We start from the raw sequence: 26,345 nt of genomic DNA, 5'->3' as shown, positions 1-26,345 counted from the left end.
GGGCATACTGCAGTGAGAACCTCACCACAATTACCAGTGCAGCACTGAGGGGTTTGTGCTGCAACAGCCCAGGAGTGCACAGTTACAGAATGAGATGTTACTGTAGCTCTGCTCATCAGACCAATACAGCTAAAAATAAACCAGGAAGACATTCCTCACCTAAGGCTCAGGAGGGTTCTGGTATGTAGCTGAGTCATGCAATAATCATTAAATTAAACACATCTTGATCCCTGCTTTATGCTCCATCAGCACAAACTAAAAAACCAGGCTTCTGTGCATATTGAAAGAGCAACACTACACCCACTGAAACAGGCACAAGGAAATCTGAAGGTCAAGGTCTCCTGGAAAGCAGCTGCAGCAGTGAGAATGAATTGTCCTAAGAGAGGAGGAAGTGAGGACTGGCTCACACACAGAATTTGAGGGAACATGTTTAGTGCTTGTGGAGGACATCAGGCTGACAGGAACATCCCTCATCCATGAAACAGCACAAGCCTCCCCCATGCTGTCAGCACCACTCACCTTCTGCTGGCTAATTGCACTGCCAGTGGGATACCTGTGCCAGACACTCACCACAATCCCCTAGCAGCAGGACAACTCAAAGGGACAATGCAAGCTCCAGCATCATTGCCCCCTACCAGTTATCCCTGGGTCTCTTTCCCCAGCTGCCATTTGTGCCTGAGCACTCAGAGCACCAGTGTGTGCCTGGTCACTGCCCTCCAGGAATGGCAGCTGCACTTCACTCTGCTGTAGCACCCTGTGTGTAAAGGGAAGCTCTCAGACCCCCTGGATGTACCAAAACATCGTGATGTGGGCACTGGCCCCATTCTCCTGCCACTGAAGACATTTCTGCAAGGACAAGGTCACAGTGTGACTGATTGTTAAGACCTCAGTCTGCAGAACTGCATTCAACAACTTAGATGAGACTGCACTACAAAGTCACTCTTTACCTCTTTCTTCCTTTTTTTACTTTAACTTGCAGCACTTCTCTCACTCTAAAGGTCCTCTTTAAAAGCTTCACAGTTGCTGCTTGCAATCAAGTGATTTTGTATAGTTTCTAGTCACTTCTTTCTACAACAGAGAACACTGCAAGGACACCTGGCAGGGATGAGGCAGGCCATATTCTGAGAAGAAAGTACAGCCTTAAGTTATATGTTGGTTTAACATACATATGGGATGGTAAGGATCAACAAAAGTTTGTGAAGGGCATCCCAACTGCTACTGTAGAAAAAAACAAAATTAAAAAGCCCACAAACAAAACAAAACAAAAAACCCACCCACACCATCACAAACCCCACCAGATTGCTCAGTTCAATAAATAACTGACAACCAAACACTATTTTTTTTTAAAGCCTGAAGCATTTTAACTTTCACACAGGCATGTTTGGGACTTCAACTTCCCACTTGAAGAAAGGCAGAGTTTGAAAACAGGCCAGCCAATATCACTGAGCATTCTGAGCAGCAGCTGCCACAGGCACAATGCATCTGAACCAGCAGAGGGTCCTGCAGCCAGGGTGGCCTCACAATGGGTGAGAAGTCCAGCTGAGAAGCATGAACTGCCTGGAACAAGGTGATTTTGCAGACCCACTCTCACACACACCTTGTATCTTTCTGCTGTAGAGGTTTAAACAGGCAATAAATGAATTCAGGGTGGGATGACAACCCCCTTTCCCTGGTTAAAACATCCCTTGCCTTTGTTTCCCCACTCACAAATAACACCAATCTCTCCATCTCTTTCCTTTTCCAGGGAAACTGCTGCATTTCTGTCTCCTGCAGGCATCTGTGCCTCAGTTGTAACATCAGAGGAGCAGAGCTTGGCCACAGGTACAAGCTTCAGTCCCAGTAAGACTACTGCAAATTCACCTTTACAGTTCAAAACTTGTTACACAAGGTTGAGCTTACTGCTGAGAAAACCAACCCTATCACTGTCAGCCACACTTAAAACTGCCTTGAGAGCTCTCACCCCCCCCAAAGTGTTGCTTTATCTCACAAATTGCTTCAACATGGAGCTGAACAACCTCACTGCTCCTTTAGGCATGTAGGAACAGTGTCAGAGGAAAAGGGCTGACAATGTCACTCACAGTAGCTAAAGTTTTAAAGGTTTCCTTTCTTTTGCTAAACTCTGCATCAAGATGCAACCTTGGAATATCTCCAAAACACTCCACAGCAAACAACACCCAGGTCAAAGGAAAGTAGCTCTCAGAAAAACATGGAGCACCCATCCAATAGCTACAGACATTTCTGCTTGTAAAGAGACAGCACTGCCACTGAGGGTTTGCTGCTCTCCAGGTTTTAGAGGTGACCAACTGAGGGACACAGGATGCACAGAAAGGCTGCAGCACTGCAAGACACAGTTGGCTGGCTCATCAGCTACAGCCAACAGTCCACATTTGTATCAGAGATTGTTCTCTCCTTTACAATATTCTTGTACTGAGTTCACAGAAGCTATAATTTCATGTTAATGAGCACTGCCTCTGATGAAATAAATCACAGCTTTCAGCCAGACACTCCTGCCCCTGCACAGACTGTCTCTCTGCTGTAAGTGACCTGACTGAAGTTAACTTTAACATGGCAAAAGGGGGAGAAAAACTAGGTGTGCAAGGGCAAGGGGAGTTTTCAGCCAAATCACCCTCATGTCCCATTTTGTGATGTAAATACAGAACACCTGGGCAGCAGGCAGGCAGAGAGGTCCCCAGGAAAAATGGCTGGGGCTGGAGAGGCCAGGCTGCTCCTCTCCAAGCTGCTGAGCAGCATCTGAATGGCTCCTGCATTTCCCACAGGATCTTCTCTGCTACCCCTGCCCAGAAACTGAGTTGGACAGACCTGCAGCAGGCACAGGAACAACAGGGCACACACAGTCCAGGTTTGCTGCTTCTTAACCAGACCCCAGTCTTGCTGCACACAATGTTCTGCAATCACCTCAGCCAGGCTGGTCCAGGGGAATCACTTAAGGACCAAGTTTAACTTTACACTAGAGGCCCCAGCAAGAGCAGAGCTTCTCCAAGTAAGAGCTGGGCATGTAGGCCAGTGGCCACAACATCTTACTTACAGGCCCTAAAAAGAGGGACCAGGCTGGCTGAGAGGAGCTGTGGAACAGACCCCCTGCCTCCATGCTGCTCTCACAAACTTCCCAGGTATAGAGGATGAGCAGGCAGGAATTAGTGATCTTCACTAATCATTTTCATTTTGTTCACAACTACCTTAAAGCTCAAGCTGAAGGTGCATCTCCCTCTCCCCCAGGCTGGCTGGGACAGTGGCCAGCAGCCCTGCTGTAAATACAGGAACAGCCAGAGCTGAGCCTCCACCTTCCTGTGCAGAGCATGGCTCTTCCCAGCTGCTGTGGCCCTGGGACACCCTCCTGAAGCTGTCTGCACAGCCAGGAAATCAGAATCCCTGTGGGATCAGCTGTCCATAGATGCAGCAGCCATACCCAGAACAATCAGCACTAACAAGGGGAGTGTTGGAACAGGAACTAAGGCTCCAGTCCCTGGGACTAAGCTAGTTTAATGATTACAAGCCAATATTCAGGGCTAAAAGTAGAAGACCACCCCACCTGCCTCTCAGTCATCAGGGCTGGCCAAATGCAGAGTATCATGAGAGCCTTGGTGTTTTCAGGACTCTTGAGTTAGCACAGCCCTTTTGGAAGCTGAGTCCTTCCAACTCATTTCCCAGAGCCTGCCAGGGAGAAGTTACCCCCCTGCTTTACCCACATCACTTTGCCACCTAGCCTGACTCCTACCCTACCCACTAGGATACCACCAAAACACATTTGCACTGAGAATCAGTGGGAAATTTAACTGAAGACCTGACAAATTGGACATTTGATGATGGGAAGCCAAAATTCCTGAAAAGGAAGCACTGTGTGAAAAATGTAAAGCTGTAACTCCAAGCTGCACAGGCTTTCCAGAGCTCACTCTCCATGTGCCCCTGTTTGAACAGCAGTATATCCATGTTCTGTGCCCAGCTCCCACACACTCCACATGTCCTCCCCTACTCCTCCCACCCACAGGCAAACAGGCTCTGCAAACAAAGCTCAAGCAGCTTGGTGGAAGCCCTGGAAGAAGGAGAATGCTATTCCCTGTGGAGAGACAAAGATAATGGAAGCTCCACATAATGGAGCTGTCTGCTTGGGATGCTGTTCTGGTCTCTTGAGGATGGGATCAAGTATGTGCCTTACAATTAATTTGTTGTTTGTGTAACACATCCTTATTACCATCCACTGAAATTATTAATAGCTCAATTCACTCTTTTTTTTTTTTTTGGTCTTCTTTAAACCAAAGCCATTCCTGTTGGGTAAAGCTGCAATTTACACTGACAATGTAAAGCAGCCCAACTGTGAACATATACCTACCCCTTCACATTCCCACCAATGATCAGAAACAATAAACCAGCTATTTATGACACAGGGAGATCAATCTAGGATGTACTTCTGCAGGGGACAGACACAGGGTACAGCTGGGGGGTGGGAAAGTTTGAGACAGTGCTACTGGCCCAGAGGGGTTTTGGTTATTAACTGTGTGGAAGGCCCCCCCAGTGCAGTGAAAATCCAGACAGGCCTCATTCCCTGCTCCAGAACACTGAGCTGTGCACTCACCCTGCAATGTTTTATTGATAAGGCTCCACTAATTTTGTGTTAGTCAGGCACAGGCAACCAACCATCAAAAATCAGATCTGTGGTACAGGTGGTTTTCAACACACAGACTTTAAAATGCAGGAGAGATAGCAAGGACAACAGACTCAAGAACCTGACCCTGGGCAGCATGAGGAGGCAGGGACCACAGCACACTCCATTAATACCAAGGAACATCTTAGCAAGAAAGAGGTAATCAAGGAATAAGCAACTGGAGTCAGCCCCCACCACAATCAGGCCTCAACCCTGAGAGCTGCAGGCAGTTTTTGAAGGAGATTCTACCCAAGAACCCCCATGATTGTGGACATATTGTGTGGCACTTCCACAGCTTCACACCCCTGAAGCAGCAAGGCAGCGTTTGCAAAAGCTCTGCCCCCCTGAAAGCCACTTCCAAAACTGGGCAGCCCTAAAAGCATATTATAAACATATTAAAAATCATCTGAGCTGCCATGTTTAAGTTACTTCTCTGATTGACTGCTACACAGCTTTGTTTGTTTACTTTCATTCTTACCTGCTGATGTTGCCTGGCTGCTGCTGTGATAAACTCAACCAGAGTATCTACTAATGGCTTACACATGATCTGTAACAAAGAAAGACACAGATTCTCATTAGTGGTTTGCTGACAGGTTTGTTTTTCAAGCAAAATAGTCTATATTTTACACATCCTCCTGAGTAACAAGAAAATGACACAAGAAAGAGAAGCACCCAGAAATCAGCAACAGTTTATTTGAAAATTAAAAGCTTTTTTCACAGCAGCTCTGAGTGAAATCTTGATCACAACAAAAAGCAGCAGCAAAACTTTTCACCTCTTTTCACCTGGAAAAATCAGGCAAGCATTTTTTACTCCCTGTGTTCAGCTAAATGAAAACTAAACTTTGCATCTGGCTGACACTTTCTGTAGTGTCTATTCCCATTGTGCACAGCCCCAGACCCAGGCAAAGAAGAACATGTTGAGTTGTAGCCAGGTGTGGGTTGGTCTCTTCTCCCAGGGAACAAATAACAGGATAAAAGGAAAGGACCTAAGGTTGCACATGGGGAGGTTTACATTAGGTATAAGGAACAATCTCTTCACTGAAAGGGTTGTCAGGCACTGGCACAGGCTTCTCAGGGAAATGGTTGAGTCACCATCCCTGGAGGTATTTAGAAAGACTGTGGATGTGGTGATTTTAAAAGATAATTCCACAAGGAACAGTTATATGGAATCTAGAGGTTTTAGAAATCTGCAGATGGGATCTTAAGTTAGCTGTCCATGTGGGCAACACACAGCCCTGCTCTCCCTCCATTTCTCAAACAAGGCAAGGTGGGCTGGTGCCCTAAGAAAGCTGGCAAGCAGAACTCTCTGCTGGATGGAGTCCTCAGTCTGAAAGCATCCTGTCCCAGTTACATCTCCTCCCACCCTCACATCAGACATCAATTCTCCAAGGTTTGGAGAAAGGGCTTCTGGCAGCTGTCTCTAGCTTGCTCTGACCTAAAACCCCCTGAAGAATTGTGACATTCAGGCCCATGGCCTGTTTCTTAAAAAACTGGCTGTCCTCATAGAGGAGACCAGCCCCAGGCTTAGGTCAAGCTTGCAGGAAATACATCAAACATTTCAGACACTTGCACTGTCTGAATATCAGGCTTGAAGATTAGATTCCAATTAGACTTCACACTCTTCAGCCTTCTTGGAAGAAAACTGAGAAACTGAGCATGCAGTGGGAGCAGAGCTGGACAGGAGCTACCTTGGTTGTTCAAACAAGGTGACCTTTGCCTGTGTGCAAACCTTGTCATCCATGTTGTCTTAAATACTGGTAAAAATTTAAAGCTTCTTAGGATATGTTTTAAAGAGCAGCCTGCTGTTCACCTGCTTTCTGCATGCAGTATCCCAGTCCAAACCATAAATAAGATCCTGGCCTCCTCCAGTGTTGTTATAAAAACTGAGTCTAAGAGTCTGAGCAGGTGAAAATCCAAGGGAACCTCACAGCAATTTCAAAAGTCTGCAATAAAGCAGAGAAGTTTCTCTCCCTACTTTGCCCAGAATTATAATCATACTTTGGAGGCACCAGAAGACAACAGAGCCATCACCACTTACTGGGAAACGTTTGAAGAGATCATGGAACATGGAGCATGTGAGGGGACTGTTCCTTTTGCTGAGGAACTGGGTCAGTGCCTGCTGATAGATAGCAGCCACCTTCTTCACATTCAAACAGCCTGGGTTCAAAAGCTGGAGGGAAGAAAACAAAATAAAAGCATTTCCAGTAAAACACAAGAATGATTCACTAACCATGAATAAATTAATTTTCATCAGTTCTAAGAGGTTTTCCCAACAACTAGTTATGCTTGAGATATGACACAGAAACATGAATAAACAGCCAAGTGGGCCCCAAATATGCTCTCCCACATGACCTTGTCACTGAAGGGCAGCACAGCTTCCTAGCAGGACTACACACACTCCATGTAGTATGGGGGCTGTGCTCTACCTTTGTGGTTGGCATGTCTAGTACACAAGGCTCCCAGGGCACTGCAAGCCCATCCTGCAGTAGCTGGGCTGTGCACATGGTGTTTGTTCTCAGCTGAAGAGCTCCTTGTATCTGTATATTTTAGTGTATGGACATATCTGTATCTACATACACTTAGCACCTATGTCCAGGACTCCTAGGTACTCCACAGACAAGCCCTAGCACTGATCAGGGATCCAGCAATCCCAAAACTGTGTCCATGCTCCAATATCCCCCTCTGGTGGGGAACGAGAATCCCAGACACACAGCAACCAGCTGAGACCTGCTCAGGCTACATGAATCTAAATAAACAGGAGTCACTGCAGAGCCAAGTGTGGAGCACTGCATCCCAACATTCCTGACTGTTCTCACACTGCCAGGGAAGAACTGCTCTTTGGGAAGAGGGAAAAATTCGGGCCCAGGAGGAAAAAGCTGTGATCTTCACAGTAGTGAACCTTTGCCCAAGGAATTTTTCCACAGCCTCATGGAAACCTAAAGTGAAGTTAATGTGGTGTGCTGTTCCCAGGTCAAACTCACACTGCTACTGCAGCTGAACACTAAAGGCTAAAGTAGAACAAGGAAGATGGGTCTTGAAATATGACCTCAGTTTTTTCTAGGTGAGTGTCTCTATTTAGCACTTATTTGATACACACACCTGCAGAGGAAACAATTTATTTCTCCTTCCATGCATACATTTACTAAAAAAATTTCTTCTATAGCTTTTCCATAAATTTGGCTACTCCATCCTAGTGTCTGCTCTAGTTCCACTTTCCTGCTTATCAAAAAGCTCCAAATTATGCTCACAGAGCACAGCTCACTAGAAACACACAACACCTCTGTCTCTGGTTCCCCACTGCAAAACCTCCCTGGCCTCAACACAATGTCAGTCAGCATCAGCAGCATGACATGAGCTGAGCTGTCATTTCCCTCAAACTGGCAGCTCATGTCAGCTGCTGGCTCTGCCCTGCCTGGCCAGGACCAGAGCACTGCTCCCACTGGAATAAGAGGCTTCCCTGTGAAACTGCACAAGGATGCTGTGAAGCATGCCTCACTCTAGCCTCAAAGTCAAGGATGTTGTTTATATTCTCCCCAGATCTCCCATTTTGTTTTTCTTTCACAAAAGGCCCAGCACTGCACAGGAGCTACTTGGATTAACACCCCCCACCTCTCCCTAAGCCCTAGAAACACTGGCTGTCTGTTCAGCCTCCAGCAATACTTCCATGTGTGTAATTTCCAGGAGGGAGCTCTGTTTGTTTTTCTACCCCACAAGATGTCAGCAAGATGAAGGCACTAATTCCTGTGATCAATGTGAGGGGTTCAGAGGCAAGGCCAGGGTCAGCTGCTGAGACTGAGACACTGCTTGCTAAGTTTCTAGTGGAGGTGACTGGAGTGGGCTGCCCAATATAAAGGGTCACCTACTCTGAGACCTGTGAAATGCAGCAGAGACAGTAGGTGAAAGGGGATCAGACTAAGGGTCTCCTAGTAATGGACACCTGCAGCACAATCAGATGAAGTCTCCCTCCAAACAACTACCACTGAAATCAGGGCTGCTCCAAATACTCTTCACCTTTCACCTTAGCCCAAACCTCAGGGGAATAGGAGTTTACTCTCATCCACCACTGTTGTGTGTCTTCCTGCTCCTCAGCAGCCTCTGGAAAAAACTCAAGAGTGACTGCCAGGAGTTTAATGGAAAAACAGCATATCAGGGAGGAGAAAGCACAAATACACATGAAGCTTCTTTGGACATCAACCTAGATTCACTGAATCAGCAGCCCCTGTGCCTACGGGCAAGCAGGCAGGAAAGGGTGAAAGCCAGGAGGGTGAGGGCCAGAAAGGGATGGGGAACTTTTCAGTGTCATGGAAATCAGGTAGACAGGTACCTGCAAGCAGCAGGCCCAGTGACAATGAACAAGGAAGGCCCACCTGCAAAACCAGGTAATGCAGCTTTACTGGCAAAAACACAGCCTCAGGAGCAGCCTCATGTCTTACCTGACATGCCTGCTTTGCTCTGCTGTCACTCTCTTTCTCAGGCTCAGGGGGAGCAGTTGAGGATGTGTTTCCTTTCAACACTTTGAGCAGGTACAATGAGGCACTATAAAAGAAAAGGGGAGAACATGCAGTTACCACAGCGCCACAGTGAAGCTACCTAAGGGCAGAGGCCAAGAGGCACAGGCAGCTTACTCTGTAGCAAAGATGGTTACAGAATTTGAGAGGGTCCCACCTCTCAGTCTAACCCACTCTGGCCAGACCTAAAGACAAAGAAACCTCAGGAAGCTGAATCATTTCATTGTGTGTCATCACAGTCAGATATCTCCACTGTCAGCCTGGCTTCCTCAAGCTCATGCTTTTGACTGGCACTGCTGGAGGAGTTCTGCACCTTGCCCAGGATTTCTGAGCCTGCACAGCTCAGCCAGTGCTACAGCATGGCCTCAGCCTCAGCTGCCACGCACTGGAGAACTCAGGCTGGAGAACTCTCCATTGGGACAGCATGCAGACCTCTGTGTTTGTGGGAAATGCAGAATTTAGTGGGCACTGCTCCACTGAGGACTGCCACTGCTGGGAAGCTGCCAGGGAACTGTGCAGCACACACAGCCAGCCCCAGGTTGCCAGAAGTACCACGGTTCCTGCACAGTCATGGGGGAGATGTGCTGCAGAGCCAACAATGTCCAATGGCACTGGGTTGACCATGCAACATGGTACCCACTGCACACACAGCTGAGCTGAAAAATCCCAGATTGAGTATGAAAACCCTCATGAAACTGGCTGCATGTCACAAGAGAGCCTGCTGGTAAATAACACTCCTTTCTACAGAACAGCAAGATCACTCATCTTTCTAACAAATATGTATCTGGCTTATCCTAATTTTCCTGTATTCTACAGCAAAGGAGAAAATGCTGGCATGTACAGGAAGGACTCAATGGCTATTGCCCTCAGTGTGCTATCATGGAGACAGTAAACACCACATTTAAAGAACAATCATCACAGGTTAATTAGGAAATACACTCATCCCCCACTGAAGCACACACACTGCATTACTCCCAGAGGAAGCCTCAAGCAAGCATTTCCCAGCAGCAGCACTGTACCAGACCATTTCTGTATCACAGAAGCTATAAAAGACAATCACCAAAAAATAGACATATTTGAAAATGCTTCAGACTGTCAGGACTGACTAGTCCTTATGCAAGACACAGATGCTGGTATGAAGCCTTCTGAAAGGTTCTTGCTTCCCAGACCTCTAAACACACAACATCACACCTGCTCAGATGTCACAGCATCAGTAGAGAAGCTCCTTGTGAACACTCACCTGAAGTAGTAGAGAGCCACTGCAGAGTCAGTGTGCTTGCAGGCTTTCTTGACCAGTCTCTGCACTAAGGCATGCACATCCTCCTGCAGGGAGGCCACTCTCTTGCAGTACTGCTTGTTGCGGCACAGCGAGTTCCTGCACAGCATGAAACAAACACAAACATCACCAACAGACAGAGCTCTGGGAGCAGATGGCCAGGAGCACTTAGCACTTGTCAGGGTGAGTGAGAGCAAAACCAGAACTCAGTGAGTGGTAACAAGCAATGCTAGCTAGGTACTCAGCAGACAAGCCCTGCAGCACATGGCTGTGGCAAGAAAGGTGAGGACTCTGAACACTCCTCACCTTCAAGCACAAATTCAGGCTTCAGAGATGACTTTCCCTCAGAGCTCCCACAAAGGGGACTGACTACCTCAAGCTTGTTACTTCACAACTGGTTCTCAAGTGGGGAGAGAGCAGCACTGAAAATGCTTTAGAGAGTGCTGAGGATGTCAAGAAGTGGTGCACAGAGGACAGATGTGACACACTATGCATTCTATCTGTCTCAAGCTGGTATGATCCCTCTCTTCTGGCCCTAACAGAGAACTTGCATTCTGCCTGTCTCAGAAATAACTTGTTGAGAGTTTGTTCCACAGCAGCAACTCTGTCAGCCTTGGGAGTTGTTCTGTGGTCTGACCCAGAGGTCAGAGGCCCATGGAGGTATTCAGTGACACGGCTCCATACCTGCAATACCTGTGTTTGTTCTTGAGGCTTCCACCTGCAAACAGGTTTGACACTTCAAGTCCTTTAGCCTAGAAAATACAGATCCTAATTCCTTTTCTGCAGGTCATGACTAAGCACTGTGTATGTGTGTGGTGCTGGTAATCTAACCTACACAATCTCTAAGCACAGCAATTGCCTTCAACCTTAGAAAGAGCAGTTCCTAGTGGTCAACCAATACCACAGATGTTTATCAAAAGCCATTGTCCATTACCTGGAGATCTAAGGACACTTACTTGAAGATACTAGCTGTTTTCTGGAGGAAATCCACCTCCTGCTTGTCAGAGTCTGAGCTCATGCACTGTTCAATCAACTGAAGCAGGGGCTCAATGATATCAAACACCAAGGGGTTCTCTGCTTGCTTAACCAGGAACACATCAATCAGATCCAACACCTGCAAACACAGTTATCCATGTGAGGAGTACAGCAGACAGGGAAACAAGATGGATTTACCCAGAGCACCTACCAGTAGGAGCAGCTGGAGAGGGCTGAAGAAAATCATTTACAGCTGAGATCTGTACATATTCTGGTATCATTTCTACTGTTAAGGCATAGGAAACTGAAAATTAAAATTTGAAACTGAAGATTGGGAGTTGTCTGTTGGTTCCAACTCTGTTTTGTGCAGTGACACCATTTAGAAAGAACAGTTAAAAGAATCAGTGTCACCTGGCACAGGTCCCTGTTAGCAGCACTGACTGACAGATCTCACTCCTGCAAGCCCCCCTGAATTACAGACAGTGCACCAGCATAAAATCAGCCTTTTTATAGAACAGCATCTACAGAAAGGGAAATGCAGTAGAGCCACTGGCTCACTTCACTATTCAGCTTGGCTAACTGACTCCTGACTCCCGTTTTTGTCTGGGAGCAGCTGGAGCTGTCCCTGGGTGCTGGAATGTCCCAGAAGGTCCATGCTGACACCAGGCGGCCTGACCTCAGCATTACAGTCACAACCGACCAGGGGGTTTGGTAAAAGCCCCAATTTTACTGGCAAAAAAAGCTCATGTTGCAAAATGACCCGAGGCACTTCATGCTTTCAGGAATACAAGGCTTGTCCTGGGAGATCTTTGGGTTCCCCCAGCGACCCAAAGATCCCTCTTGGGATCTTTGGGTAGCTGGGGGAAAGGATCTTATCAATTTAAGCATTTCAGATCAGCAAATGAAAACCATGATGCCCTTTTTGACAGCACAATCCTGGTTTTCAAACAGGCCTGTGAAGCCCCAATCACTGAGCCCAACAGTGCTGTGCCAGGTGCTGTACAAAGCCAGAACAATCCAGTCCCAGCTTCCAGGGGCTCATGACATAGGAGAATGTCCAAGCTGTTTAGTGTTAGGTAGCTCACAGCATGCAGAGGCTTCAAGTGACATGCTATAAGGCAGAGGTCTTCACACAAACGCTTCTCTCCCACCTTAGCCTTGAAATCCCTCCGCAGGATCTTCTCTTTCCGCGTTCTGTCCTTCTCATCTTTCTTCGCCTGGATCCGTTTCTGCTGCTCAGCAAAAAGGGCTGAGATGTTCTTGTCAAGAGCCATCATAGCCTCATCATCAAGCTCTTCATCACTCTTATCTTCTTCCTTTTGATTTTGGGAGAGAAAACCGAACACATCAACTCTTACACTTCAAAAGGACAGCGGGGAGGGAGCTAGAGCCAAGACCAGACTCAAGTAGGGGTGTAACAGAATAATACTGTAGGGAGGGAACACAGATGCTCAGACCCATGAGAAATCTCACTTATATCTCCCATCAGGTAATCTGGCTGCACAGCACTAACATGTAGAGAGAATCAGGAGAGGAAAGAGGCTGAGGTTTTGACCTGACTCCCTCTGTGCTGTTGGTCCTTCAGTAAAGAGGTTCATACGTTGCTATGTCTGCAGCCTTTATTGGGATCATTAAATCAAACTCTATCACTGCTACAGTAAGTCTCCAGAGTGGCCTTCAGGGAACACTCCTCCACACAGGCCAGCCAACACACGTAACAGTACCTCAGTGCTTTAGCTCTCATCAATCTCATTTATTACAGGCAGGAGCACAAGCTGTGTCAGGCTAGACTGAACAAGCTAAAGTGCTCAAGATATATGAACAATAAATAAAAGGACAAGTGACTTATTCCCACAGCTCACCTAAGATCATGAGTGTTTCAAGTGCCATACAAAGATGGATGCAAGGGTTGAGACTGTGTGAGTTCAGGCAGGATGAGGGTTACTAGATCATCTCTCACCACCCCAACCTCCTGGTATCTGTACCAAGGTAGGCAGTGAAAACATACCAAAGCATTCCCTCCTTGGAGAACTTTCATCAGCTGACTGCGAAAATTATCATCAACTTCTTCACCCTCCTCATCTTCACTGTCAGTGTTGTCTTCATCCGAGGAGTCCTCACTTCCTTCTTCATCCTAAGGAAGGAAAGTTCATCTCCTGAGCCCACCACACAAGCCCAACTCAATTCTCAGAAATAAAACCTCAACCCTCCCCATCTCTCCTGCCTTCCTTCTAGCCCTCAGATCCAAGTAGAGACACTCAGATAACGGGGTACCAGGTCTCCACAAGAGCTAAAGTGGAATATAATACAGACTTCTCTGTCACATTAAATAAGCATCAAAGAGAAGCTTCCAAGGAACAGCTCCCATCTGACCCTCCTCTCTGCTGATGCCTGTAATGCTTCATGACTTGAATATCTACAGTCCTAAAAACGTGAGATCTGGAATCCAGCTGGCTGTGCACCACACCACGATTCTGTCTGTGGCTGCAGAAAGGCCAGGCCTGTGCTCCTTTCAGGATGCAGCTCTTTCTTCTCAGAAAGGCATCTGTTCAACCAGCCACACCTACAACTGCAGGCCAAGAGACTCGAGCATGCACTTCTAACAAGGCTTTTGTGTGTGGAACCTTCTAAATAAACCTTAATAGAGCGACAGCAATTTTCCTCAAGTAGAGAAAAAATGTTCATCTATTAACACAGCTCAGGAGAACCGTTAAATACTGAGGATATGAGGAGTGTTTGTAACTGGCAATGGCACAATTACCGTGTCCTGGGCAGATTTGGTCTTTTTGTTTGATTCTTCCATCACAACGACTGCACTTTCTTCATTTTGCTCTTGGTTAGGGTCAAATACCTACAAAAAAAAAAGGGATTTGTGTTTTTTGTTTTGTTTTTAACCATCTCCTGTGTACAACAGACAGAAACTTCAGCACAGTAAACCAGCTGAATAATGGAATTTTAAGTAAGGGCATTCAATTTCTGCTAATTAACATGCCAAGTTCTTTCTGTAAGTAACAAAAAAGGTGGAGAAAACTGAAGATGCTGGTGGCATCACACACCTTGGTTTGTTACAAATGAAGTATTAGGTTCATCACAAAGTACCTGACAGCCCATTTTAGCAATCCACATATTATTTTCTAAGTAGGCATCACCTTTCTTAGTGGTTTGACCAATTCAGATTTTTAGTGTCACTTATTTTTAGGACCTCTACGAAAAAAGCACCTTTCTAGAAAAAAGAAATGTTACCATTTATACTCACATATAAAATCTACTAGTTATATAAACTGACCCAGGAATTTCTTCAGCCTAAAACTATCAAATAATACAGCTTGAAGTTAGCAGATCTCAGGCTCCTGTAAAAAAAACAACCAAACTCCTCCCCCACAGAAACAAAAAATAGCCTAAACACTCTCTAAATTACAGCTCAAATTCAGTAGCACACATCATCGGACAGTTCCTAAATCAAGTAGACTTTAAATTAAACCCAAAATTGAGACATGCTTGTACATACATCTGTTAGGGGCTAAACAGGCAAACAGCACAAGGCCCTGCTAGTGCCTCACTTACATCCAGGATGAGCTGCAAGCCCCTCTTGGTCAGGCTGGGGCAAATCCACACAAAGACACTCTTGGAAATCCGACGTAAGAGGAGGCTGGGCTGGGCAAGGAGGGAGAGAAGGATTTCCACCATCACCTCAACCCATCCTGGCTCTGAGCTGTCTGCACAGGAACAAACAAACAATGACAGGAAGAGGCATTGCTATATCAGTAAGAAACTACAGAAAAATTCACCAAGGAATAAAAATTAAAATTGTCCTTCTAGCTGACTCTGAAAAGTACCACTCAGCAACACAGAGCAGAAGGCAGGGAGGAAGAAACCACAGAGAGAAACATGTTTGAAATGGTCTTTTGACCACTGCAAAGGCTTACCAGGTAACAAAAGCTACTATTTATTAAATCATTACTTAGATTAGCAGTTCTGCAAGTTGCCTGGCACGTACTTGGTCACATTAAAGCAGCTGGTCAGCAAAAGTATGTGCATTTTATAGTGTTTCCAGTGAAATCACAGCAGCCCATGAAAAGTGATGGCATTTGAAATTCATCCTTTAGTCCAAAAGTTTGGGAATCCCGCTCTAGAACCAACCAAACCACCAAAGAATTACAGCTTTTATTTTCAGTGTCCTCAAATAGATTTACACAGATTTCAGGAGAACAAGACCACAGTTGGAGAGGAAATCAAAAGATCAAGCCAAGTTTTTTCCTGGTCAGGTCCCAACCTAGAGGTCCACAGGCCCTAAACAAGGATCAGCCTCCATCTCCAAACATGCTGTGTTTCCACAGAGGACACATTTAGCTTGCTCAGAACTCAAGCTAAGAAGGAAACATGTTTGATGCCTGCTGGGAGTTTGAGCCCACAGCTCTGCCAGGCAGACACCACCAGGTCACCACCAGGCACTGGCCCACACAGAACAGTGCCTCAAGGAGAACGAACTCCCTTGGAGTGCTCACCCAAACAAGGGCAGCTGTGCAGCTCAGCTCTCCTTCCCAAGGCACACAGGAACACAACCCGCTGACAGTGCACACAGAGAGCTGGAGCACAAGACTTAGAATGGAAAGAGAATGAAGAAGGGATTCTCCTGGGGGTAAGTGCATCAAGCCAGAAGCAATGCAGAGTGCTTCACTAACAATCCCACTCCCTTTCTTTCTGTAGGGAGGACTCACCAGCCCTCTTCTTCTTGGCTTCTTTGCTGAATGCCTTCTCTGTGCAGTTCAGAAGGTCACTCAGAACCTCCACTGTTTCAGACTGATTCTGTTTGATCACAAGCAGACAGGAAACAGGCTCAGAACTCCCCACTACCAACAACAACAGAAGGAACATGCTCCAAATCTAAGGACCACTCTAAACAGGTACAAATATTACAATCAACAACTACAACTCTTTTGCAAAAAAAATCCATGAAATTAAGTAAAAATTGCTCCAGTCAGCAGCAAATCAAGGGCAGAACTAATAGTCAGGCCAAGCTTTGCCCACTATGTGTCTACAGACAGTGTAAGTTGCCCGTTTTCAGAAGCCAGAGGTTCTGAAAGGCTGGATCTCTGAACACAGAGGAACTCCCCATCTTGGTGTTCAGAAAGCCCAGCTATCAGGCTATTTTATGCTACAGAAATATTCATCAGAGATCTTACCTTGAAAAGATGAATGGCTATTGAAAGCAGAAGTTGTTGGAAAGCACCAACTTTGGCACTGTCTGATTTGTTTTCCTTTTTCTGCAGATTCTTCACAGACTGAAGTGTTCTGAAAAAAGAAACCTCTCTGAGTTTTCACAACTACAACAGCAAATCATCTTGTATGACCAGACTAAAAACATGACCAAAACTACAGTACTGTATTGTGTACTTAACATTTCATCTACTGGCATTGGATACTCTTTTAGTACACAATCTTAACCCAATAATAGTATCTGACTGAATGTGGGTTATAAAAAAACTGCACTTGTGCACAGACTACATTCCTACTACCACAGCCAAGGCTAGACCTTAATGGGGAATCAAAAAGACTCTCAGAAAGGAGTCATTGAGAAGTCTGTACAGGCATTTTTAAGAGAAAAGATAAGCAGATGGTTACAATCATGTGTGGGAGAAGGACCATAGAAAAGATCACATAGTTAACACATAGAAGGAAGAGAAAGAAAGGAATGGGGTGAAAAGAAACAGAAAGATACTCTGAAACCCAGTCAGGTGCAGGATACTCAAAGGGAACAAAAACAACTGGCACTGCCTGTGAAATGCTGTGCTACAGCAAGCAGAACATCACGAGGCAAAGAGAACATAACATCTCTTTTACTGTTCTAAAGAGAAACCAAGACCAGGGCTCCCACCTTTCTCACTTCACCAACCCAGCACCCAGTTTCCCAAGCATCTCACCTCTCCCAGATATCCCTCTGTTCCTTGGTAAAAGGTTTCACAGCTTTGACATGCTCAGTGGAGAGCAGCTTGTTGGCATACTCCACAAGGAGAAAGATCCACAGCTTTCCATCTGCAGTCACACCATGGACGTGCTTCTCTCTCAAGGCTGCAGCCTTTGCTGTATCCCCCAAAACAGGCAGGGTGTTTAATGTCTGAAGTAACCTGCAAAGAAAGACAGCCACCATGTTATTGTCAGAGGAACCAAATGGCTTGCTCCTACTTACTAAAATAATACCCAGCAGCAAAGCACTCTCATCCCAGAGCTCTGGTCACTCACTGCAGCCCAGGCTGACAGTGCCCAACTTTCAACCCACACATCCAGCCAAGATAGTAGTGAAAAGCTCATTACCTTGGTGGTCCCAAGCCATCCAGTGCTCTTAAGGACACTATTAATCTCAGTTGCTTCTCACTCTGTGTCCCACCATGTCCTCTGCTTTCCTTCTACTGAGGTTTGGCAATCATCTAAAAGGATCTATTACCAACTCTATCTTCCTTAGCACAGGAAGGGCTGTGGAGTCACCAGCACCTCACACACAGAGTGGCCAGAAATCCACCAGCACAACCCCAGCACCTCCCTCTTGGGTTCTTCCCCTTCCAGTTTGCAATAGAGGCAATGGAAATACTATGGGGAAAAGCAGTATGAGCTCAACTCCACACCTGCCATATCATCTCACATATACTCATCATCCCATATACACTCATTTGTCATGGACAAAACACAATCTTTGAAAAATCCATCTCTATAAAAAAAGCCATTTCCTGGTGCTAGAGTCAAAGAAATGTTCCAATAGCAGCCTAGCATTCCAAACCTCTTGCCCTGACAAGCTCATCTTATCCTCAGGAAAAAAGAGAAATTTCCAAGCTTAAAGCATGCAATCAAACCCTTACCCAAAGAAGTAGTTTTCTGTCTCTGTATGATCCCGTTCATTCAGGGGCTCTGATGGAAGGACACTGGCTTCAGCTACCTGGGAATTCTTCTTCTTAGCAACAAAGAAAGCATGGAAGAAGCAAAACCTAGAACACACAGAAAGAGGAACAGAATGAAAACCCAGATTGGTCATAACAAAGCAAAATCAGCCCATGCATGCAAACCAAACAGCTCCACGTTCAAGGAAGTCCAAGCACTGAAAAAAGCACTATTTACAATGAGACTGTTCTCTCAAGATACACAGGGTAAAGAAGAGAAAAAGCTGCTCAGGACTTCTCAAAACTGAAGCACCAACTCTTAAGGCCACAAAACACAATACTAAGACTGGCAGATGTGGGTCATACTCTACAAGGCACTTTAGTGACAGATAAATACTTATTAAGACCTGATGTTAAAAATAGTATCTTCAAGCAGTTTAGGCAAGCAGGAACGGAAAATTTATTGAAAATAAATGGGACTAATGTGATTTTAAATGCCAACTACTTAGGACACAGGTTAGTCCAATTATGCAGAAGGTATTTTGAAAACAAAACCTAGTCTCTCCTAGATGATTTGTTATGGAGCATTTCCACTACTGGATTTGCCTAGTGTCATGGGGACAGCTTATCTGCAATACTGCTGTTGAGCTACACATGTGTCTTTACATCAGTCTCACCTGGCAATGTCCATCACAAGGTTCTCTTCTTTTCTGGTGGCACTTTCAATGATGCTAACCAGTCTGTGCATGATCCATCTTCTCAATCGAGCAATCTTCTGTTGTGCTCTTTGAATAAGAAGGTGGGCACAATCAGCAGTTTGACCACTAACCCAACATAAATACACTGCACAATCCACTGCATCAAGAGGTGACTTACAGATATTTAGAGGCTTTACACTAAAACTGGCAAAGTTACGTAGTAACAAAGCAATAGGTACAAAAGAAGAGATATAATCTTCTCAAGTTTACTTTTTACTATGCAAAAGGTGATCTATTTATCCCACAGAGAGTCTGCAGATGAGCAAAAAGCACTTCAAGAACTGCAGCAGTCAGTAGAGTGAGGTTTATAGGTGCCAGGTAACACATTACCTGGCCTGAATGCCAGCCTCTCTAACACACAAATAAAAGGGAGGCACAATTCCTAGAAAGACCTGAGAAGCTGTAGTGAAAGAGGAAACCACCAGACATATTCTCCAAAGCAATTGGCAGGACTAGAAGAGAAAAGGCTCTTTTGGTGATCCAGTCTGCTTTGGGCAGGCTGGCTGGTTCTCAATATGCTTGCAGAATTTGCAGAATTGAATTTTATCCCAGTGAAAGAGTCAGATGCTGGGGCTAAACTTTCTGAGACAGAGGAAATAAACAATTGTCAACCCATGGCAAGGGAAACAGCAAATGCTGAGAGGAAGGTGCAGTACCCAGGTACTCACACGTCTGTGTTTTGCCGGTTCTGTTTCTGCCGGTTACTTGAGAAGTCTAAACAACAGTCCAAGTCTGGCCTGAGGAACATGTCTTTGAGCCAGCAGATGTATTTTTGCAAGGCCACTGCCTGCAGGTGTCTGACTACCCTGGAAGCACTCAGCAACACTGGCCTGCCCTGATTGGTAAGGGTAGAGAAGCCCATCATCACAGCCAGCTGCCTCTCTGGGTCATCGCAGCCACTCAGAAATGTATCTATATATCCCTCCATTTCTGCAGCAAACTTAAATCCCTGGGGAGACTGAAAAACATGGTCAAAGAAGCAGGTCAGCAACTTCACACTCACACTGAATGGCTCTGTAAATAAAAATCATAGAATCACAGAATGGCCTGGGTTGGAAGGGACCTCTCAAGTGAATCAGGTTTCTTTACTCCCTTGTTGATTAAAAAAGTGGAATCAGGAAGAAAACTGCCAGTAAATATCAGACTCCAGCTTTGTCTAGCTCCATCTCCAACAATCACCAGAATCTCATAAGGATGTACAAGGTAACAGCATTTACTTCTCGAAACAAACAGCCTATATCAAGAAACAAAACAAAACAAACCCCAAAACCAGAATCAAATTCAAACAAAGATCTTTTCTATTCTCTCATTATCAACAACATTAGCAGCTTCTTCCATTTAACCTCATTGTCTTCAGGGATTTCTGACAGGAACCAAATAAAAAAAAAATTTGAAGCACATGGAAGATCACAGCCTAATTTACTGTGCAACAAGCACAAAAAGTAAGAAATAGGGAAACTATTAAGCCAGTGGATAGATCCTGGAGAAAGCTGGTCCATTTAGGGAGGCACCATGGTATGCAGTATTTGCAGAGCAAACCCACACACCTGTGGCTGTTCTGATACAAAAAGATCACACAGACCTCTCTCCCAAGATACAACAACTATTTCTGGACACATGTGAGGAGGTTTGGGATTGTGTTACCACTAAAAGCCAAGCTAAAAGCCAGTTCTATCAGTACTCCCTTTTTACTTTTCCTCTGTTTATTACAGGTTTGTGTTGTTTGCTGGCTTCCCAGTAGGGAAAGAGGAAGAGGAGCTCCAAAATCCAATCCCAAATAATTTTTGTGCTAAAACCTCAGATGTGCTTATTGAAAAAAGCACTAACAAACAAAAGCATGAGTTGTCCCTTTTTGCCTTTGTCTTCCAATGTTCATGCAACACCCAGCACAATGATAAACAAAAAGGAGCTTCTGGACACACAAAAGCAATGGGACTGTTAAAGGACAACACATGACACTGTCAATTTGCTGAGGACTGCCCTTCCTCTGCCTCCCCCATCATTAGAGCTTTCTTGGCAGCAGCATTGAAAGCAGGTGAGACAGTGCTGAACAGTTTCCACACCCTTAAAATAGGCAATGATAATCAAACACAGGCTATACTCAGTCCACTGCAACCAGTGGTCATACAATAACCCTGCTTTTAGTAAGAGTTCAATGTCTAAAATTACATCAACTTTTTTTATACAAGATGATTTGAAACTAGAAGTGGGGCAGAGACTTCCTTGTGCTCAAGACATGGCCTTTAGCTTGTTCCAAGACCTACCTGAGTCGCTACCACGTGTTCCCCATAGCGCAGCATCACCTTCCCTTTGAGAACCAGCTGCAGCTGCTCCAGGGACAGCAAGGGGAGAGCACTGCCCAGCAATCGGTAGCACATGTAACTGAGTGGGAACAAAGAACATTCCCTCAGGCTAAAGCACAGCAGCAAACCCACACACAGGGCTAAGACAGAGAGGAAGTGCTGGGGCAGGGTACAGGAGCATGCAGGGAGATGAAGTCAAAGCCTCTGGGTCAAGAAACAGAAGGGTAAGGTGGGAAACCACAAAGAGTGTTTGTTAAAACAAACCTGACAGGTCCTGATTTCTCCTTCAATAGCCCATTCTCCACAACTTCATTCCAGAACAATTCAAAGGCATCTTCCTTCAGTGCAACTTGTAGCAAATCAAACACTACACCGGGCAATTTCTTGTCTTCCTTCTCAGACTTGGCAGCACTTTTCAGAAGCTCTACAAGTCTAGAAGAAGAAATAAAATAATGTGAGAGATCTGACCTGAAAGGGAATTGCTGAAGGCTAGATCATCCTGCTGAAAGACACAGAAGATTTCTGTGAACTGCAGGCTGTGCCCCCTGGGAGAAATGACACAACTATAACTTAGGAAACTGCAGAACAATTAACACCTAACCCTTAGCAGCACCTGCAGCAGCAAATACAAGCAGGAATCAGAATCACAACCACATTTCTCTCACTCCTAGCCAAGAGAAAAATAATGTTCATTTAAACCTCCTTATTTAAGAACTTACCTGGAAACATTTTCCTTATTTACAACAGTAGATGAGCCAAACAGCTTCTTCAGCTTTTTAGGTTTCAGAACACCAGGGAATTTCTGCATACCCACAAGCAAAAGGTGCAGGTTCTCTGGAGATGTGAAGGCTGAAGAGAGGTCACCTTGCAAGATGTCAAACAGGACCTCCTCAAACACAGCTTCAGGTACCTAGACAGGAACAAGGGTGAGAGCATGTAAGAAATAGCTGAGGGCATTTTACTAACTTGCAGTGAAGTAAGCACATTAAAGTATCTGCACTGGAGGACATTTTACTAAAAGCCTGCAGTGTTCTGGAAACTCTAGAAATAGTCTTTATGGTGACACAATGAAAAATAAATAATGGATGTGTCCATGACTGCCAGACAGTCGCAGGTGCTGAACCATGGGGAGTAGGAGAGGATGCTGTCATCAGACAGCAATTCTGGTCAACTGACTCCAGCTGCAATTGTTCTCTTGCTGTCTGACTGCTCTGCCTGTACAGCCAGGCAACCCAGGGACAAGCAAACTCTCTATTTTTATTTAACACTGCTAGTCTTCATGTCTACAAATAATATCCATTTACAAAAAGGAAATAAACTCTATTCTTTTACTACATACTCAGAGCTCTTTACTCCTTGTCCCTACATAATTTCATTCCCAACAGCCTAAAGTTCAACCTTAGGCCCAGGTTTGCTGCATAAAAAGGTGGTTTGCTGTTCAGAGTTTTCAGCATACATCTGTCCAAAGGAGCACATGATCCAAGCAAGTGAAATGGGAAACAACAGGCTGTGGGATTGTCCACGATGAAGTCAAACCAAGCTAAAGCAGAGCACCTTTCCCAGAACACAAGCATCTGCCCACAGGCAATATAGAAACAGCTCCCACAGTCCACACTCACTCTTCCACACCCCCTATAACTTCCAGCTATGAACAAACTAAAGGAAAATCTGACCCCAAAGGCAAAGCCTCTCTTCCCCCTGCCCCACAAGCCCTAAGCCCCACGCTGTGCCTGTACCTCAGAGGTGATGTCAATGAGAGTTTTGCGTGGGAGATCTCTGAGGTGTGTTTGGTGATTTGTCAGCTGCTGCAGAAGCTGGATGCTCTCCAGCAGAGCTTTCCGGTCCTACAAAGGAAAGATAAGCCAAAAGCAGAGGACATATATCAGAAATTCAGCTGAAGGCTCAGCTGATAATCCACTCTTTAGATGCTTATGCCTACTCGTAATAAGAAACACAATTTTGTTTCTTGATTGATCACTCAGCTTTTTCCAAAAACGTGTTTTCCAGCCAGATATGACAACAGATCCCCTCCCTCCAGGAGAGGTAGAAGCCTCCTGCACTATTTGACACAGTTCTTACATTCTACTCAGGAACAGACTTTAAAAAGGCACAAAGAGTCCATGGATGGCACAACAGAAATGAACTGAACTTGATGCTTCAAGTGCCACTGCACTGATTACCCAGTGATCCAGCCTTTCTCTGTCAATCCTCTTTCCACATCAGAAGCCCCAGGAGCAGAACTGACACACCTGACAGCAGTGTTACCTTCACAAGCCGTCCAGACTGGAACAGAGCCATCACTCCAAAAAAGTTCCCAAAAGCAGCATTTCTCACAAGTTTCTGAAAGGGAAAAAAAAAAGGAAAATAGGTAAAAATCTACTTTCCTGAGAGGCCAGAGCTCACACACAGCTACACAATCAGTGGAGCAAGATGGCAGGAAAATCCTGCCTTGAACACCCCACCATGGGAAGAGTGCATACTGAAAAGCAACCCCCTGCACAATGTTTAAGAACTGTCCTAAAGTACGTCTTCATCACAGTGACAAATCTCAGCTAAAACAGGGTTAGATTACAATGTCAACTTCCAATTTCTAGAAATATTTGTTACTTCATTATAGTCATCTGCTTTAACACAAACCCCAAAACTACACTATACACCAAGACTTCAAAGAATAGAGAACAATTCATTTAAGGTAGCAGTTGGCAAATGTTGCCATGAGCTGACTTACTTTTTTCACTTTTTCCAGATTGTGTTTTTCTTTTATCTGTTCCAAAATGCTGCACAGTGGAATTTCCTCAAAAGCCTGCAAAACCTGAGGAGAGAGATGGAGTAGCTGTTTGCAGTTCTTCCATTTCACGACATTATCCTGGGTTAAGCTAAAATAGAGCTGAAGAGTTGTTCAGCACAGCAGCAGACGTGCTGCTTTATCAGGCCAGAATAGAGACAACCAGATCAGTAAAGATGTCTAGAACAGGAAGTAGGCTGGGAGAGCTGGGGCTGTGCAGCTTGGAGAAGGCTCCAGGGAGAGCTCAGAGCTTCTCCCACTGCCTAAAGAGGCTCCAAGAGAGCTGCAGAGAGGCTCTGGAGTCCCAGAGTGCCAGGACAAGGAGGAATGACTTCAGATTAACAGAAGGCAAATTTAGGTTAGATATTAAGAAGAAATCATTCCCTGTGAGGGTGGGGAGGCCCTGGCACAGATTGCCCAGAGAAGCTGGGGCTGCCCCATCCCTGGAAATGTTCAAGGCCAGGCTGGATGGGACTTGGAGCAATCTGGTCTAGAGGAAGGGCAGATATCCCACATCAACCAATCAAGACCAAGAGCAAAACAGTTTTAAGCAGCAGTAATAGTACTAAATGCAAAATAATTGAAAACTTGGTCAAAATTTGTAAATCAAGGATGGTCCTTGAAGCAGGACTGAATACTGTAATATGAATGTGATATTGGTATATTTCATAACTTTGTAAGTTTCTAAAGCAGAGTAGCACCATTTAAAATTACGGTAATTGTGAGAGCCTTCCCTCCCATGTGCACAGAAGGGAGTCCTCCAGCCTTGCACAGAGAGCAAAAGTGACCCCAAGCACGGACAGAGGCTGCCGACGGTTCTGACCCGCGCTGGGAAGCACTGACCTGCGCCAAGGCCAAGCTGAAGCCAGGGCGGGCGGCCTCGCGGGTGGCTCCCAGTCCCTCCACCAGCCGCTTCAGGGTGTACTTGAGTTCATCATCCTGCAAGAGAGACCGAGCTGGGAGGTGTCCGGGCTGCTCCGAGCGCGGCCCGGCCGCCAGACCCCCGCGCCCGGCCCGTGCCCCGTCCGCACTGCCGCGTTCTCCCGGGGAGCGGAGGGATGAGCCGTGTGAGGAGCTCTGAACTGCCCGCCCGCACCCTCCGGCCCCCGCCTCACCTTCTTGCCCTCCCGCAGGTGCCGCAGGAGGCTCTCAGTGGCCGCCAGCCGCACCTCCTGCTCCGGCTTAGCGATGTCCCAGAAGAAGTCGAGGAAGGCGCGGCCCTGCCGCAGCACCCCGCGGGGGTCGGTCACCGCCGCGCCGCCGCCCCGCGGCTCCGTCTGCTCCCCCAGCTCCATCCCCGCCATGCCGCCACCGCTGCCGCACGTGGGGCCGCCCGCCCGCTCCGCCTCTTCCGGGGCAGCGCGGCCGCCGCGGGACGGGCTCGGCCGCCGCGGGAGCCGCTCTCCTCAGTCCCCCCGGTACCTTAGGCCCGCTCCTCTCATGGCCGTGCCTCAGCTCCTCACGGCCCTTCAGCCCCGTTCTCTCAGCTCCTCCCGACCCTTCAGCCCCGCTCCCCCCAGTGCCTCATGACCCTTCAGCCCGCTCCCCCCAGCGCCTCCCGGCCCCTCAGACCCCGCTCCCCTCATGGCCGCCCTTCCACCCCTGTCCCCTCAGACACCGCTCCCCTCATGGCTGCCCTTTCCACCCCGCTCCCTCAAGCCCTCATCCCACAAATTCGGATTGCTTTCCCGGTGTGCCGCAAGCCAGTCGTGACACACTCGACGGACACATTGATGGGTTATTTCAGAGTTGCGCGAGCCGTGGTGCTCCGTGGTGTTCCACAAATCCAGCACACCCCACCGGGCTTTTCATACCATTGTTTATACTCAGTTCAGAGTTAACTAACTTTCCAAGTACTGCCCATATATCGGGATTGATTAGTAATTTACAAGTTGCATAACCTCAGCTAACTTGTAGAAGTTGCCCACATGCTGAGGGGAAGGGTCTTCACAGAGTCTTTAGAATTATAATGAACATAGAAGATAGCTATAGGATATATGGGCCTTGAGTCTTCTCCTAAATTAGCAAAGTATACACAGACGTACACCAAAATCCGAATTTACTACATCCTTAATGCTCATTAGTTCCAGGATGTCCTTGAGTAAGTGGTGCTGGCTGCTGCCTGCCCCACGGCTCGCGTCTCCTTCTTGCTGAAAGCATGCAAAGATCTTACATTAAAGAACGTTACTACTTAAGATAATCTTGACATAT

The 26,345-nt window shown here is 46.2% G+C and overlaps 1 protein-coding gene across 1 annotated transcript in view; it reads right to left on the bottom strand.

Annotated features, from left to right (window-relative positions):
• MYBBP1A (MYB binding protein 1a) overlaps positions 1–25,438 on the bottom strand; it is a 52,645-nt gene extending 27,207 nt beyond the window's left edge. The window contains exons 1-23 of the mRNA XM_066563362.1: positions 25,250–25,438; positions 24,978–25,073; positions 24,078–24,161; positions 23,615–23,689; positions 23,086–23,193; positions 22,069–22,259; positions 21,614–21,781; positions 21,311–21,428; positions 19,715–20,004; positions 18,966–19,073; positions 18,271–18,396; positions 17,341–17,544; positions 16,603–16,711; positions 16,138–16,225; positions 14,984–15,135; positions 14,181–14,270; positions 13,428–13,553; positions 12,571–12,735; positions 11,401–11,558; positions 10,409–10,543; positions 9,094–9,196; positions 6,699–6,830; positions 5,139–5,207 (exon numbers count right to left, since the gene is read on the bottom strand). Of these exons, the coding sequence (XP_066419459.1) occupies positions 5,139–5,207; positions 6,699–6,830; positions 9,094–9,196; positions 10,409–10,543; positions 11,401–11,558; positions 12,571–12,735; positions 13,428–13,553; positions 14,181–14,270; positions 14,984–15,135; positions 16,138–16,225; positions 16,603–16,711; positions 17,341–17,544; positions 18,271–18,396; positions 18,966–19,073; positions 19,715–20,004; positions 21,311–21,428; positions 21,614–21,781; positions 22,069–22,259; positions 23,086–23,193; positions 23,615–23,689; positions 24,078–24,161; positions 24,978–25,073; positions 25,250–25,438 (3,084 nt within the window). The remainder of the gene's footprint in view (positions 1–5,138; positions 5,208–6,698; positions 6,831–9,093; positions 9,197–10,408; positions 10,544–11,400; positions 11,559–12,570; positions 12,736–13,427; positions 13,554–14,180; positions 14,271–14,983; positions 15,136–16,137; positions 16,226–16,602; positions 16,712–17,340; positions 17,545–18,270; positions 18,397–18,965; positions 19,074–19,714; positions 20,005–21,310; positions 21,429–21,613; positions 21,782–22,068; positions 22,260–23,085; positions 23,194–23,614; positions 23,690–24,077; positions 24,162–24,977; positions 25,074–25,249) is intronic.
• Between the last annotated feature and the right edge of the window lie 907 nt (positions 25,439–26,345).

Source organism: Molothrus aeneus, chromosome 20 (assembly GCF_037042795.1).
Source record: "Molothrus aeneus isolate 106 chromosome 20, BPBGC_Maene_1.0, whole genome shotgun sequence".
In the NCBI taxonomy this organism is placed as follows: Eukaryota; Metazoa; Chordata; class Aves; order Passeriformes; family Icteridae; genus Molothrus; species Molothrus aeneus.
This window is presented reverse-complemented; position numbering and strand designations above follow the sequence as displayed.